General features: G+C 61.6%; 1 protein-coding gene across 1 annotated transcript; it reads right to left on the minus strand.

Moving 5' to 3' along the window:
- Positions 1 to 2190: 2190 nt before the first annotated feature.
- On the minus strand, positions 2191 to 13265 carry P3H4 (prolyl 3-hydroxylase family member 4 (inactive)). The gene is made up of 8 exons (XM_074940991.1): positions 12792 to 13265; positions 8702 to 8851; positions 6816 to 6987; positions 5789 to 5917; positions 5124 to 5269; positions 4627 to 4710; positions 3876 to 4017; positions 2191 to 2605 (listed from the first exon to the last, which is right to left on the minus strand). The coding sequence occupies exons 1-8, from the start codon at positions 13263 to 13265 to the stop codon at positions 2592 to 2594; spliced, it is 1311 nt and encodes a 436-aa protein (XP_074797092.1). The 3' UTR covers positions 2191 to 2591.
- Positions 13266 to 15862: the final 2597 nt, after the last annotated feature.

Here is a 15862-nt window from a genome sequence, read left to right on the forward strand (position 1 = left end):
GGAGGGGCCACCTCCCCTCCCCCACCCCATGGCACTCACCCCACAAGAGGGTGGCAAAGAGCAGTCAGAGTGAGCAGCCGGGCCTGCCCATGCCCAGCCTGCGCCAGGGGAGCCCACAGGCCATGGGCCTCCTGCAGACAGAGGAAGAGGCTGGAGACCCAGCAATTCCACAAGTGGCAAATCAGGTGGGTGCCCAACCTGCGACCCCGGGCACCTGGTGATCGGAGAGGCCCACAGCTGCCCCGGGACCAGCCGCCAGCTGGCTCTCATGGAGCACCTGGGAACCGGAGCCCAAATAGAGAGGCCACTGGTGGAAGCTCGGGCTTCCCTGTCTGGACCAGAGGTGCTGGAACTGGGGGAGCTACTGCATGAAGTGGATTCCATTATATCCAGGGTCTAGTTTGGTTCAGTAGCTCTCAGCACCCCCACTGTACACATTGTTCCAGCGCCCCTGGTCTGGACACATCTGACAGCCAGCAAAGCTGCTGCCTGGCACCTGCGCTGGGCCAGGGGGCCCGATAGCCCCCGGGGAGGGTCGCAGCCAGCAGGGCCTGCAGGGGGAAGGGAAGGATCCTCAGGGAATTCGGCTCAGACAGGGACTGGCTTCTGCGCCAGCCAAAGAGAGCAGGTGCGAAGGGGGAAAGCTCCCCTCAGCCCCAAGCACCCCAGCCCTGCCCTGGGGGACCCCTCCGGGAGCCAGAGCACAGCAATTATTGAGGCATCGGGCTGTGGACAGTCCGTGCCCATAGTGTCTCCCAATGCTCTGCAGGGAGCGGCTGTGCTGCTGGCCCCTCCCGGGCGGGACCCCAGCATCTCCCCAGGCCCAGTTCCCCAGCATGGGGCAACCCCAGGGCATCGCTGCCTGGCTGCAAAGCACCTGACCTACTAGCTCCCTTTGCCCCTCTCCTGATGCTTTGGGCCCAGGCCCTCAGGCTGCATCCCCCAGATCCCACCAGGAGCCGGAGCCCACACCAGGTATTAGAGATGCAAGAGCCCCCAAGCTCCCTGCCTGGTTCCCTACAGCCCCCGCTTCCCTGGAGAGCAGCCCAGCGATGCACTTACCAGCCACAGCAACCTTCCCCACCTGGTCTCCTCGTGGCTCCCAGCGCCACCTACTGGGGAGCGCTGGGAACCTGTGGGCCAGCGGGGCAAGGGATCATTTATCGATGGGGCGCTGAGTCCCCCCCGGCTCCCCAGCCAGGTGCCTGCTCTGCCCCTGGGCAGCTGCCAGGCTCTGGCATTCTCCAGTGGGGTGAGGTTCAGCCTCGCGCCCCCCTCTGCTCGTGTTCGCTCTCCTGCCCCAAGCAGCCCTGCTGGGCCCAGGCTGGGTGACGGGGCGGGAAGCAGGGGCACCTTGGGGCCATGCTGCCAGGTGCGTGCGTCTAGCAGCTAGTGGCACCGTGACAGCTCAGAGGTGAGACGCTGGGGGGGCGGGAGGGGGTGCCCCCTTCACTGTTAAGGCCAAAGGGACCATTACACCCACTGGGCCTGACCTGCACCACACAGACCGGAGAATCCCACCAGTGACTCCTGCACTGAGTTCAGGGACCGGGGGTGGAGCTGTCGCACCGCCCTTACAACCGCCCCCCCTTCCCCCGCGTGGATTTAAAGCCCCTGCGTGACAGAGAACCTGCCATATCCCCTGGAGAACCAGCACCTGCCCCTCTAGGCCCAGCTCCCTTGGACTGGGGGAGGTAGTTACAACCCATGATCCATTTGCCTCTCAGCCTGCCCACCCCTTCAGTCTCCCACTGCGAGGGGGTTTCCCAGACCCCGGGTCCATCTCCCAGTTCTTCTCAGCCCCCGCCTCCAGCCTGGCCCCAGAACCGGACCCGGTATCGCTGAGGGCTCGCCAGCCAGCCCGCCCGGAGAGGGAATCACAGCCCAGCACCTGGCAGGCGTGCAGGGGGCCCCAGGGAAAGGACCCATCCGGATTTTATTGAAGTTTAGCACAAATATAAAAAGGAACGGTCCCAGCAGGAACCATTAAGTTAACGGAGAGTAACCTCACCGAGGGCTGGTCTCGCGGGAGACCCCGAAGCACGCAGAGCGGCTGAGCGCCCCCGGCAGCCCCAGCGCCACTGGCTGCAGCTGATGTGGAGCCCCAGCGCACCTGTGACTGGCCCAGAGGTGCCGATTCCCACCCACCCCCACCCTGCCCCAAGGAGCCTCGTTCTCCAGCCAGGGGGCCGGGCCCTGGGGTTCTCAAGTGTTATTCAAGTACCGTGAAGTGAGGCCTCATGGGAAGAGCAGGCGAGGCGTGGGATTGGTTCAGAGGTGCCGGAGCTTGGCCAATGGGATCCAGGAGTCCATGGATTATTTAAGGTGGTTTAGGCACAAAAGGCAAAGGCAGAAGGTCCGGGCCCGTAGGGACCCCCGGGCAAGCCCGTGTTTATACATGGCAGAGCCTGGGGGAGCCCCGAGTCCTGCTCTCGGGGCAGTCCTCGCCCCCCAGCTCCCACAGGGAGAGGTTATTTGGGGCCATCTGCCCCCTGGCCCCTTTGGCCTAGACCCAGGTGAGATGATGGGGCAGAAGGGCTGTCGGGGCAGAGACCCGGCTGAAGATGTCACTCAGCCCCCACGAATGCTGCTCATCGGATCCTCTCTGCAAACAAAGAAAAGCTGTCGTGAGGGGCGGGCCCCGCCGCATGTCAGGGCACCGGGCTAGGAGGGTCTGGTCCCTGTTTCTGTGCCCGCCGCGTCTCAGGAACTGCCGTGGGTGGGCCAGGAGTGCCAAGCACCTCCTCTGATGGGACTGCCTGGGGCCCCCCCAGCCGGTGCCAAGCACGTGCACCGGGCTGTGGCTGGAGAACCTGGGGCCTTGGCGGAGAGGAGACTGGACAGTGGAGACTGAAGTGCTGCCCAATCCCTTCTGGAGGGAGCAGAGTGTGAGGAGGAGGGAGGCACGGCGCGGGGGCCATGCAGATGGGGGACAAGCCTCAGAGACAGCTCATGGCTCACCCAGCCTGGATCTAGTGCCCTGCAGACCTGGCGTACTTCTGCAGCTGGCAAACACTGCCTGATCCATCGTCTCCTGCTTGGTCAGGAGCTTAGGGGCAAAGCTGCTGCTTCCCCCAGGCTCATGGAGCTGTGGGAGGGCAAGGGGATGATAAATTCCCAGCTGTGCAGTGTGGCGCCTGCCCCCTGCCCCAGGGTCTTGCAGCTCCAGGCCTGGGGTGGGAGGGAGGCTGATAGCCGTAGACAGCAGAGGCTGCCCAGAGCCATGCAGACGACAGACCTAGCTGGGATCCCACTGGGACAGGGAAGCACCAGACAGGACAGAGGCAGCCAGGAAGGAAAGGGGGAGGGAGGAGAGAGCCCAGCTCTGCACAGGCCCCTGAGCGAGGCTCGTTAGCATAAGGAAGGTCCTTGGGGGAAGCAGCAGCCCTGCAGAGGGGGATTGGCCAGTCCACAGACTTTGATCTCCTTGCCTCGAGCAGGGTCCTTTGTGCTCCGGCCGGAGGGTGTTGGTCCGAGATAGCAACAGGATACCCCATGGGGAGATGGGGGCACTCAGCACCTCTCAGGATCAGGCCCGTAGTGCTGGTGAGAGAGGCTGGAGCATGGGCAAGGGCAGAGCAAGCTCCCCCCATGCCCTTCTCCTTCTGCCCCTGGCTGGGGGGGATGGCATCTCCACAGCCGTCAGCCCTGGGGCCCCCCCTGAAGGGGGCAGCCGGGGGGGGGGCTCTAGTGAGGAGGTAGAGCCAGGCTGCGCTGTCGCCCCAGGAGCTGCCTGGGTGGCTGCTCCTCTCAGCTCCCTGGGCCCAGCCAGGGAAGTGGGGCTCCCGCTGCATCCGTGGGGCAAGGGGAGACTGTGGCCACCCCCCCGAAGCGTGACAGGGCCTGGGAGGCGGCAGGAGCCTGCAGTCAGTAACCTTGGTCTGCTTTGTCCCCTTTGGACTTGGGCTCCTGCCACCACTCAGCGAAAAATCCCTCCTCGTAGTCGCCTTGGCCTTCAAACTCGCTGTCCGAGGGCAGGTCCTGCCCGTCCGGCTCCACGCCCGCAGCCAGCTCCATCTGCAGCACAGGGAGGGCGAGGCTGTCACCGCAGGCCCAGACGCCTGGGCCCACCCAGGGCAGGCCTGTCCCCTCGAGCCCGCTCCCTGGGCCGCTGCTCGGCAGAGCTGGAGAAGGCGCAGCGGGAAGGGGACAGTCCCCAGTAGGATCCGGCATGGGATCGCCCCCGGACTCCACTCTCCAGGGCACCCTCGCAGGAGCCCGCCCCACTCCAGGAGCCAGTGCTGAATCCTCCCCCCCCCATTCTCCAGGGCTTTGGGCAGTCTAGTTTCAATGGCCACACCTTGCTGCTGCCCTTGGGAGACCTTTCCAAAGCCACCTGCTCAGCCAATGCCTTAGACCTGTCCGCATCAGTGAGGTGCACAGGGCTCATTTCCCCCGGAGCCAAAATGCAGCCAGCTCTGGGGTGGGGCCCAGCAGCGCTGGAGGCCGCTATCCGGCAGCCGTTACTGAATCAGCACGGCCCAGGGCTCCCATCCAAACAGCGACGTGGCCCAGCCCTGCTCAGGTCCCAGCCCAAAGGGTTCCAGCAGCAGGGAGCTGAATGGGGAACCCCTCCCACCCCAGCCCCCACCCCCATCTTCAGCAGCTGCCCCAGCCCCAGCTCACCTCATCGTCAGCCTGCAGATATTGCTTGGCAAAGTCCAGTAACTTCTTCTGCACGGCCGTCTGGTTGTGATACTGCAGTGCCTCCTTGGAGGGGACAAGGGGACACACATCAGACTCACTGCCGCCCCCTCGGCCAGGCCTGCCGCACGGGGCGGAGCGGTTCCCAGGCAAAGCCAGCCCCGGCCAGTGTGGAAAGGGTTAAAGGTTACCTCGCTCAGCTCCTGCGCTCAGCCCAGCCAGCAAGGGGCAGCTGGGCCAGTTCATCCAGGGGTCCCTGCGCTAGGGTGGGAGGGGAAACCCCCTGCAGGACCCCAAATCAGCCACCAGAGCAGTTCCAGGCTCCCCATCTCCATCTTCCAGGCTTCACCCTCCCTGGCTCCCCCAGACCCTGAGATGGGGGTACGGCCTCTCCCAGAGCCTGAGCCCTGCCCGGTCCCAGGAGCCACTGATGGGCTCCATGAATGAGCCCTTCCCACATGCCCCCCAGGACCCCTCACCGGGCGGGGACTGAAGTCTTCATCCTCCAGGTGCCAGCGCTCGCGGTAGAAGCGATAATAGACCAGGTTCTGCTGCATCACCTCGTCCGCCGGGTCGAAGAGCATGTAGCTGGAGACGCTCTGCACCGCGTTCTTCACATCGTTCACTGCACCAGAGCCGGGCGTGGGGGGGCGTGAGTGGGGGGCATGGGGCACAGAGACACCCCATTGTAAAGGAGCCAGGCAGAGGAGATGCAGGACAGATACAGACACCCCATACTGTGTGAGAGCCAGGGACGGGGGGAGGTGAGAACCCCCAATGCAGAGGAAGCCACCCCCTTTGCAGAAGGACAAGGACCCCCCACCAACATTAGGCCTCCCCGATCCTAACCCCTCACAGCACAAGGGGCCATGGGGCAAGGCCCCCCACTCCAGACAGACGAGGGGCACCCCTCACACAGCACTGAGGGATTGTGGGGCAGGGCGACCCCCCAATAGGAGAGAGGATCTGAGGCGCTCAGGTGCTGGCTGCAGATGGAGGGGGCGAAAACAGGCAAAGGGGCACTGGTGGGCGGCTCATCTCCTGCTGCTCTGGGGTCTAAGCCCCTGCCCCGCGACTGCCCGCCCAGTCTGCCCCCCTCCCCGCACAGGGACCCGTGAACCAGGATGTGGCCCCAGTGACTCACGCTTGTAATATGCGAACTGCAGGTAGTGGTACATGGTGGCCACAAACTTCTCCACAAAGTACCCGCCGACGTTGGGCGTCAGGTCGGCCTCGCAATCCACCTTGCACTGCAGCACGTCCACGAAGTGATCTGGGAAGAAACGCCCGTCACGCCGGCCTGGCACCCCAGGCCCCGGCCGCCCTTGCCCACAGCCGCCGGCACCTGCTGCCCAGGGAGACGAGCCCCCCAGCGGCCGACGGGGGGACAACCTGCTGCACGGGGAAGTTTCTCCCTGACCCATCACTTATGGGGCGGCTTGTGCCACAGTGCAAGAGGGTCATCTCTCTGCCACACCTCTGGGGTTTCTAGGACCGGCTGGTTTGAACCACCCCCACCGATGCTGCTCTTGCTGTCCCCTCCAGACAGGAACACGGCCTGTGTCCCTGCCATTTACATAAGAGCGGCCAGAATGGGTCAGACCAAAGGTCCATCCAGCCCAGTGTCCTGTCTGCTGACAGTGGCCAATGCCAGGTGCCCCAGAGGGAGCGAACAGAACAGGGAATCATCAAGTGATCCATCCCGTCGCCAATTCCCAGCTCCTGGCAAACAGAGCCTAGGGACAGCGTCCCTGCCCAGCCTGGCTAATAGCCATTGTATGGACCGATCCTTTGGGGGTGGTGGGGATGGGAACATCCCTCCCTGAACCCAGCAAAAGCTCCGGCTCCACGGCCCCGGAGACAGACTCCTCTGCGCATCCCCGGAGCTCCCCATGTGCAACACAGACATCCAGCTACAAACAGACTGAGCCCCCCCAACTCACACCAAGCCAGGCCCCAGACAGCCACTGTGGGGAGACACCTGCCCCCGGGACCCACACGCGTGTGTAAACAGGAAACAGGCGGCCAGCTGGCTCGGGGAACACAGAGGCTTCCATCTGTCACGTCTTGGCCAGTTCTCCCCAGCGCCCAGCAGCAGAGCTCGCCCTGTGGCTCCACGAGGCTGGGAGAGGTGCCCCCACCCACCGCAGCCCCAGGGACGGGCCCCCCACCTGCAATAGCCGGGTAGAAGTCCTTGAACTCCCGCAGCTCGTAGGCACCCTCGCAGCCGGCCAGGCAGCTCTCGTAGGCGTTGTAATACTCCCCCAGCGCACGCTCCATGTCTGCAATGCTGCTCCGGAAATCCCCGCTGTTATACAGCTTCACCGAGCGCACGAACGCCGCCTGCAGGGATCGGAACCGCCCCGCGTCACGGGTGGGCCCCGCCAGGCCCCCACTGCACACTGGAAAGGGGGCAGATCCAGCCCCTCGGCCATTTCCTCCTGGTCAGACTGGGGCTGCCTGGAATTCAGCCCTGCGCAGAAGGCCCCGCCCCAGGCCCGAGTATCATAGAAGATTACGGTTGGAAGAGACCTCAGGAGGTCATCTAGTCCCACCCCCTGCTCAAAGCAGGACCGATCCCCAATTAAATCATCCCAGCCAGGGCTTTGTCAAGCCAGGCCTTAAAAACCTCTAAGGATGGAGATTCCACCACATCCTTAGGTAACCCATTCCAGTGCTTCACCACCCTCCTAGTGAAATAGGGTTTCCTAATATCCAACCTAGACCTCCCCCACTGCTACTTGAGACCATTACTCCTCCTTCTGTCATCTGCCACCACTGAGAACAGCCTAGCTCCATCCTCTTTGGACCCCCCCTTCAGGCAGTTGAAGGCTGCTATCAAATACCCCCTGATTCTTCTCTTCTGCAGACTAAATAACTTCACCATCTGGAGTATTGTGTCCAGTTTTGGGCCCCCCACTACAGAAAGGATTTCTGTATCTGAGACGCTACACACCTACACAAGGGCTGGATCTGGCTCCCTGCATTAGCCTGGGAGCGGGCCGTCACAACCAGTTTTCAGGGGGTGTTCCAGCCTACTTCCCCACCCCGCTCCGGATACGTGGATTTCTGCTACGCTGACCGAGTCCCTCTTGACGACTCGGTGAGTCAAGTCATCACTGGCGCCTTGTGTTCTGCATGGGCTGAATTCCCAGCAGGGCCCAGCTTGTGCACAAACTGCCCCAGCTGTCTGCATGACAGCAGCCCACGGGGACGCTCCGGATGCCAGCAGGGGGGACGGGACAGACATGAACACAGCAGCCTCCTAAGCAACCCAGACCCTGCACCCAGTGCGGACAGGAGAGCACTCAGAAGTGGCGCGTGCTGAACAGACACCTGGTCTGAAGTGCAACACCAGCAGAGCTGGCGCCCCACCAATGTACTCCTGGTGTATGTGGGCTGGCAGGTTCCAGTGTGAACGCCCTCTGCTGGGAGCTGCGCACACCTACACAAGGGCTGGTTCTGGCTCCCTGCATTAGCCTGGGAGCGGGCCGTCACAACCCGTTTTCAGGGGGTGTTCCAGCCTAGTTCCCCACCCCGCTCCGGATACCTGGATTTCTGCAACGCTGACCAAGGAGCGGATAGGGCAGAGGCCAGGAAACCGGGTGTAGCCTCAGGCAGTGAACGCCTCCCTCCCCGTGGTCCTGCCACATATGGGAGCTCTTGGCAAGATCTGGGGCAGAATGAGCTGCAGCCTAGGGCCCAGCGTACCTCTGTCAGCCCCTCAGGCTGAGCCAGGGCAAAGCCCCAGGAGCAGCCAGCACGGGACAGCCCAGCACGGCCCCTCCTGCTGCTCTGAAAGCAACAGCTTCACAGTAACCCCAACCCTCAAGCCACACCCTCTTCGGCAAGGGCTTCCTCCCCAGATCATCCTTGATGCACCACAAACCTGACCTGCAGCCCCCCATTGCAGCCATGGCCCCCCTCCCCTGCTCTGTCAATGTCCTCACTCCTGACCCACAGCTCTGCTGATGCCTCTCAATCCCGACCCGCAGCCCCCTTATCCCAGCCCTGGCTCCCCACCAGCGTGAGCCTGGCTCCCTGGGGACGCACTCACTTCGTAGGGCTGGGCCTCCAAGTCCACGAGGTACTCGTCCACGTCCAGCATGGTTCTGTAATAGTTCATATACTTCAGCGTCATCTCATGCTTGGGATTCTTCTGCAGGAAGGTGTGAGCGGCAGACACGGCTTTCTCCACCTTATTGGCCTGAAAGAGGGGGAGAGTCACACGACACCACAGGCCAGGATCCAGGGTCTCTCCCGGCCATCCCAGTGAGCTCAGTCCCGGGGTTCACGGCAGCTCCATGCGGGGCTCAGCGTCTCCGCTTTGGCCAGCCATTGGCCCAGAAAATCCACAGGGCTCTTACTGCCTACACCAAAGCTGTCCGGATTTAGTCGTCCCGGTCTAGCTAGCACAGCACGATCCCCCAGCATGGACACAGGCATTCCGGGTAGCAGGGCTTTATACTCGCATGGCTCCTTCCCCTTCCCACAGGGGGCTAAGCTATCCCAGTATAAAACCATTAGACCAGTCCAACAGCGTCCACCACTCAGGCCTGTCTGCTTCACCTACCCCGGTGCAGCGAAGGAGATGCAATTTGGGAGGGTGGACATGCCCCAAGAGCCACTCGGCCAAGGGGCAAGCTGCCAGGGAACTAGTGGAATTGCTATGGCTGGAGAGATTTCTAAGCAGAGTCTGGCACCCGTCTACCGGTCCCTGCTTTCTAGGCCCCACAGAAACCTCTGCTCCTACAAGGTTCTGAAAACATATCCCCGTGTAACATACTCAAAGGGACTGACGCAGAGCCAGGATCTCCACCCACCTCTCCTCAATCCCAGGCCAGTGTATTAGCCCCTAGACCATCCTTCCCCTCCTTGGCTATCCCTCCCCTCCTGGTGTTTCTTTCCCATCCTGAGATCATACCAGACTGAATGCGGGAAGGCAGCTCTCCGGCGCACTGGGCTGGAATACACTGGGTCCTTTATTCGCCCCTGAGTAGCTGGGACATGCTCAACCTTCTCGTGCAGAAGGCAGCGCGGCATGCTGCTAATATTCCGGCTGCTAACCCAGCCGAGCTGCAAGTGATCTCATGGGATCGCCAGGCCAAGGTGGCTGGCATAGCTAGCGATGCAAAAGGAGCCCAGTGCGGGTCCAGGGACCTTTCCCGGTGGGAATCAGACAATGCAGTGCTCGGCAGCGGCTAGGATCAGCAGCAGCAGCCCCGGGGCAATCTCCGCCGGCAGCAGCCGATGGGCAGAACCAGACGATAAAAAAGCCAATGAGACCACATGACACATCGTCGGCCCCCCCCCCCGTGGCACCAATGCAGGCAAATCTGCCCCTCACACACCCACACCTCTGTAGCTCAATAGGAGCTGGGGCTGCTCAGCCCCTTGTCCAATCAGGCCACGTCTGGTTGGGTCCCTAAATACAGAGTTTGGAGTCTAACTTTCCCCTCTCGGGTTTGTAATTTTCAGCCAGGGTTCCCAGGTGATTCTGGGGCCCAGGCAGCCCCAGGTTAGGGGCATTTCTCAGGTCAGTCACGTCTGATTGCACCTCAGATTGTTCCTGCTCATCGGCCTATAGGCCCCCGGCCCTGGGATCTTATATGGCATTTCTCCTGTCTCCGACCAGCCGCACGGACTGCCCCAGTGTTACCGCGCCTCAGATTCTGTGGTTCTGGGCCGACAGTCCCTCAGCCGGAGCTGTGGCTGACGAGGCCGAGGGGGACACGGGGTGTGTTGGCAGGAAGGACAGACTATCCCACTTTGCTCCTGAGCAGGACCCTCACATCTTTGGCCTGGAGGAAATTAGCCAGTAAATCCAAATGTGCACAAGCGCCCAAGCAAACTCCTGCCTGCCTCCCATCTGCGAAACACACACTCCTCCCGGGGCCCCTCCCAGCATGGTGCACGGAAAGAGCAGCTTGGATTCAAACTATCCTCTTAAAGGATCCATTTGCATTCCAGGTGTCACTCTGGCAATGGCTAAGTCACCCACAGCTCGGCTCACGTGATGGAATTCAATGGGTAAGAACTGCAGGATCAGACCCTAATTAATCCTCACAACCCCTCCCTGCTACACACACATCCCTCCTTATTATCCCTGCTTTACAGAAGAAGAAACTGAGGCACAGAGCAAGGTGACATGACTTGCCCAAGAAGTAGGTGTCAAAGCCAGGATTAGAACTGAGGGATCCTGATTCCCAAGGCCTTTGCTCAGGCCACTGGACTCGCAGCCTCCCCTGGCTTTGCTGGCAAATCCAACAGAAAGAGGAGCTAGAATTGCAGCGTGGGAAGGTGGGTGAGTGACTGATAGATCCGTATGCACAGAGGTCTTCTATTCAGGGGTAAAACTGCAAAGAAAGAAATTAAGTTTCCTTTTGTCTCCTGCCCTGTTTGCCCCCAGGGGAAAACCCTTTCATCATCCTGTTAAATTAACGCTTCCTGAGCAGGTACAAAAGTGGGAGCCCCAGAGAAAACCCTTTGTTTCTCCCTTTTCCCTTGGTCCCTTCAAAAGGCATTAACATTTCTGCCATGTGGACACTACGGCACACTGAGTCCTGCCCAGGGCCTGGGCATGCACCAGCACTAGGGCTTCTAGGGATTTCCCAAAAGGACCCCGCCCCCCAAGGTAAGCCGACTCCCCTTTCCAGCCATGCAGTCAGATGGGAGCACCAACTGCATTGTGAAGTGACCACGACCTTTCCCTTAAGCTACAAGGGAATCCCTTAAGCTACAATGCATCCGATGAAGTGAGCTGTAGCTCACAAAAGTTTATGCTCAAATAAATGTGTTAGTCTCTAAGGTGCCACAAGTCCTCCTTTTCTTTTTAAGGGGAAAACAGACTCTGCCCCAGAAAACAGAAGTTTTGGAACTTTTACTTTTCAGGAACTGCGGGGCTGGAGCAGAGGGGGCAGGGAAGAGCTGACAGGGCCTATGGGACAGTGAAACTATAGGGAGCAGCAGCCAGCGATGGGTCCAAAAGACTGATCTAGCCCTCTCCCTGCCCCCGCCCCGGCCAAGGATCCCTGCAGAGTCTTTTGCCCAGGTCTGTGCTCAGCAGACACCCAGGCTTCTGCGGCTCTGGATACAGGGGACGTGGCATTTGCATTCCTCCTGCAAATCCAAGTCAGGGGGCTTCCTGGCTCCAGCTGTGGGGAGGGCTGGCCAAGGGGGTGGGGAGAAAGGGGAGGAGAAAAGAAAAGACCAGAAGCAACTGGCAAAGGTTTTAACACTCCATCCTGGCGCACACAAGCTACATGCTGGTCCCAGCTGCTGACAGGGAGCCTGCAGCTCCTGCTAAATGCAAAAAGGAAATAACAACCCACCACATAACAAACATGGCTGCTGGCCAGTCCCCTCGCAGCAGTGGGATGGGTGCCCCATTAAACCCACTGGGCAAAGCACTCGGAAACACCCAAATGCCACATTCCTGCTCCGGCTGGGAAGGGAACACACCAAGAGGGCCCATCTGCACCAGAAATCCAGACTGGGGACCGGCTCACATTTACACAAGCCCACGGAGGCTAAGCGGGGGAGGGCACCCACGCACAGCCAAGAGCTCGTTCTCTGCCGGGCACCTGGCTCCTGTGGGACCCACAGATTCCAAGGGCAGAAGGGGCCGTCGCGCTCGTCGGCTGACCCCCGCGCCCTGCCAGGATTTATTATCTGTTAAATGCTCACAACGTGCTCTGGGCGGACCACGACGCAGGGTACGGATGCTGCCCGCTGCCCCCTGCCCTGAGGGGCCAAAGAGCCCCGTCCTGCAAACGGCGTCACTTCCCTCGCCGGAGCAGGGCCAGAGGCTCCAGGAGGCCACACCTGTGGGCCAGAGTCGGGGAGACACTGAGCCGGCCGGAGGCCCTAGGAAGGGGTGACAAAACAGCGAAACAACTTGGCGAGACGGGCAGGCTAGAGACGGGCAGGCTAGAGACAGAGCAGGAGCCGGGCCGGCTCCCAGACACCGGGGCACATCCCTTGCCCCCCTGTTTGACAACGGATCCCACTCCTGCCCCCCGAACGCTAAGGCCCCGGGCTCCAGCCGGGCGGGGGCGCAGGGCCCGGCCGGGAGGGCGCGGGCCAGCGGCGCTCTGGCCCCCGCGGCAGGGCCGGACGCTCCGCGCGCAGCCCGCGCCCCGGCTCACCTTGAAGAGCGCGTAGTGCAGGTAGAGGTAAGGCGCGCGGCGCTGGAAGTCGCGCAGCGTCTCGGCCGGCGGGTAGCGGAGCTGGAAGACCGGCAGGCCGCGCTTGCACCCCCGCAGGCAGGCGGCCCGCCGCAGGACGTGGCCGAAGACCTCCAGCTCCCAGCCCCACTCCTCCTGCGCGGCCGCGGGCGGCGCTGCGCCCCCCGCGCACTCCCGGTGGCAGTGCGCCTCGCTGTCGCGCAGCAGGCGGTGCAGGCGCAGGCTGGCCTCCAGGGCGCGGGCGCTCTCCGCCCAGCGCTCCCCCTCGTACCGCTCCAGCGCCTCGGCGTAGGCGCTCTGCAGCGGCAGGAGCTCGGAGGGCGGGAAGCCGCGGAAGCTGTACTCCTCGTACTGCGCGCCGGCCGGAGCGGGGCCCTGCGCCGCCGCCGCCGCCAGCAGCAACAGCAGCAGCCGCCGCCGGCCTCCCCGCTCCATGCCCGCCCGGCGCCGCGCCGCACACGCAGGGGAAGGAGCTGCCCAGCCCGGGGGACCATCCGGCATCTGGGCGGGGAGTGGAGGGGGCCGGGCCAGGCGGATCCGCAGGGTCTTAGTGCTGCCCCCGGCGGCCGCTGGGCCTTGGACCCGTGCGTGCCTTGCACGCGTTTGCTCCTTGCGCCGCGTTTGTGCCTTGCACGCGTTTGCTCTTTGCACCGCGTTTGTGCCTTGCACGCGTTTGCTCCTTGCACACTTTATGCTCCTGCACGGGCTGGGTCAACCCCTGGCCCCACTGCCAGCAATGGGATTGTGGCCACTGATTTCTGTGGCACCAGGGTCTCGCCCACACCCGTTTATCCCTGGCACATTGTGCCCTGGACATTGAGTGCAGAGCTGGTGCTAGCCCATTGGGGCCCTAAGCAGGAATATTCACTCCCCCCCGACACACACTAATAATTAATAGGGGACCCCATGAGCCACTGGGGCCCCAAGCAACTGCTTAGTCTGCTTATGCCTAGCGCCGGCTCTGATTGAGCATGTCGCCCTAGAGGGGACATTTGCAGGGGAAGGAGTTGGGGAGAGGGCTGCCCTCACAAGGCAGCCCCAGCGCCGGCTGAGCCACTGCTGCCCAAATCCACAGGGCGTCCCTCCCAGCCAGTCATGCCAAAGGAACAGGTGAGTGGCACCGGGAAGGACCCCACTGACTTGTGGGGCCAGACAGTAACTGGGATCCTGTTCCGTTACTCCCCTTATTACGCTGCCATGCAAGAGACGATGCTGTGCTCGCCCGGGGGACCCAGCCACGCACAGGGACGTATTATCTGCTCCATCCTCAAGCTCCCTGTGCAGCCCCCAGGCACAGTCAGGCAGGGACAGAGCGTTCCGTGCAGGTGAGTTTTAGCTTGACAAGTGCTGCGCTGGGCTTAAGAAGCATTTGTGTCAGGGGCTCATGGGACTGGCCACAACTGCACAATCCGGGTGTGACTGCTTATGGGAGCTGTGCACCACTCAGCTCCTGTCTGGAGGACGTGAGTGGGGGCTAGGCCCTGTGCTGTCTGATGTCTCTGCCCAGGGTGCGGCATGTCACCCCAGAGTGCCGTCCTGCACCTGGAAGCAGAGACCTGCAGGGCTGTCAGATGCGAAGAGGTGCAAACATTATTATTTATCCAATGCCAGCTGTGTGCCAGGGGCTTTGCAGACAGTTCTGAAGCCCAGGTCTCTGTCCCAAAGACCTTCCAGTCTGTATGCTGGGCAGGGCCAAGGCCTGAACACAGAGAGGTGGAGTGATGGGCTGATTAACACCTGATCAGCTGCAGTAGGAGACACACACTGCTGGGAAAATAACCAGTGCTTATCTTTCCACACCACTGCAGAGAGAGGAAGTTCCCCACATCTAGGAGGGCCAGCGACTGGTCACAGGGACAGAAACCTCTTTCTGCCCTAGGTGGGATGGTTGGCAGCAGCCCTTGTGCCTAAACGTGTAAAGCCAAGAATCCATCAGCCTTGCAGACAACTAGGGGCCTTACTGACTCCAGGGGCGAACAACAAGCTTCTGACTGGATCCTTGTTCCCATCTGTTGACGTCCCATCTCAGTTCCTAGAGGGGCCACATCTCTGCTCCTCAGAACCATGGGCACTAACTGGCTCCTTTGCTGGCAAGCTCCTCAGAGGGGACACAGACTTGGCGGTGACACAGCTCGCCCTTCTCCCCAGGATAGGGGAGTTGCACCAGACTGGCACAGGGGCAGGGTTTGCCCTGATACCCAGAGACACTCAGGTTCCAGAGCTGTCCAAGCTGGCACCTCTCCCCAGGGCTGAAATCCTTTCAAATAAACCCCACTTTCCAGAAGCAGTGTGTGCAGGTTGCAGGAGCTGAGCGGACGGGCAAGGGCCAGAGGAGCTGCCATTTCTTCCCTGCTGCTTCCCCCTTCCACCAATAAAGCTGCGTCTCTTGGCAGCTCCTTTGCCCTCCAGCTTTTAGGCTGCCTCTTTCCGACTTCACGTGACATCTGTTCTGCATCCAGGATGTGCAGAGCGCACTTAACCATGGCGATCGCTGTTCGCAGGAGAGCTTGGGGAGGGCGGAGATGCTTGCAATGGTCTGATGTGCATTTGGTAAATAGGACACCAATCATTCCTAATTCATTGTCGTTTGCACTTAACACCTTTCCTCGCAGGTTTTAAAGTCTTAGAGATTGCTATTAATAAATATTCACCTGTATTTATTACTCCTGGCTGATAACTACCAATCATAGACTCGGCGGACTGGAAGGGACCCCGAGAGAGGCGGGGGTGGGGGGGAGCCGAGCCCCAGCGGCGCTAGGACCCAGGGGGAGTCGGGCTGCTGGTGGGGTAGGACCTCTCCCTGTACAAACTTGCAAGACAATAGTTTGCTTCTGCGTTTTCCTTCCCGCAAAGAATTGCAACCAAAAAAAAACCAAAAAAACTCCCCGCGTCCCCGGCGCCCGCCCGCATCGCGGGGGAAATTCCGGGCTGAATTCGGAGCAGCCGCCGCGAATCACCGCGGCCAGCTACGTGGCCTCAAGCCCCCTTTACACGTTGACAAAATTCCTGGCGAGGGGCCAGGCGGGGAAGCG

Source organism: Natator depressus, chromosome 27, assembly GCF_965152275.1.
Source record: "Natator depressus isolate rNatDep1 chromosome 27, rNatDep2.hap1, whole genome shotgun sequence".
NCBI lineage: Eukaryota > Metazoa > Chordata > Testudines > Cheloniidae > Natator > Natator depressus.

What these genes read in the sequence shown, in the direction of transcription:
- P3H4 (XM_074940991.1), bottom strand. Translation starts at nt 13,265, where the DNA reads ATGGAGCGGGGAGGCCGGCGGCGGCTGCTGCTGTTGCTGCTGGCGGCG. An exon ending in TGGAGGCCCAGCCCTACGAA is followed by an intron (nt 6,988 to 8,701) that starts GTGAGTGCGTCC and finishes CGATCCCTGCAG; the next exon opens with GCGGCGTTCGTGCGCTCGGT. An exon ending in GCAGTTCGCATATTACAAGC is followed by an intron (nt 5,270 to 5,788) that starts GTGAGTCACTGG and finishes GCTCTGGTGCAG; the next exon opens with TGAACGATGTGAAGAACGCG.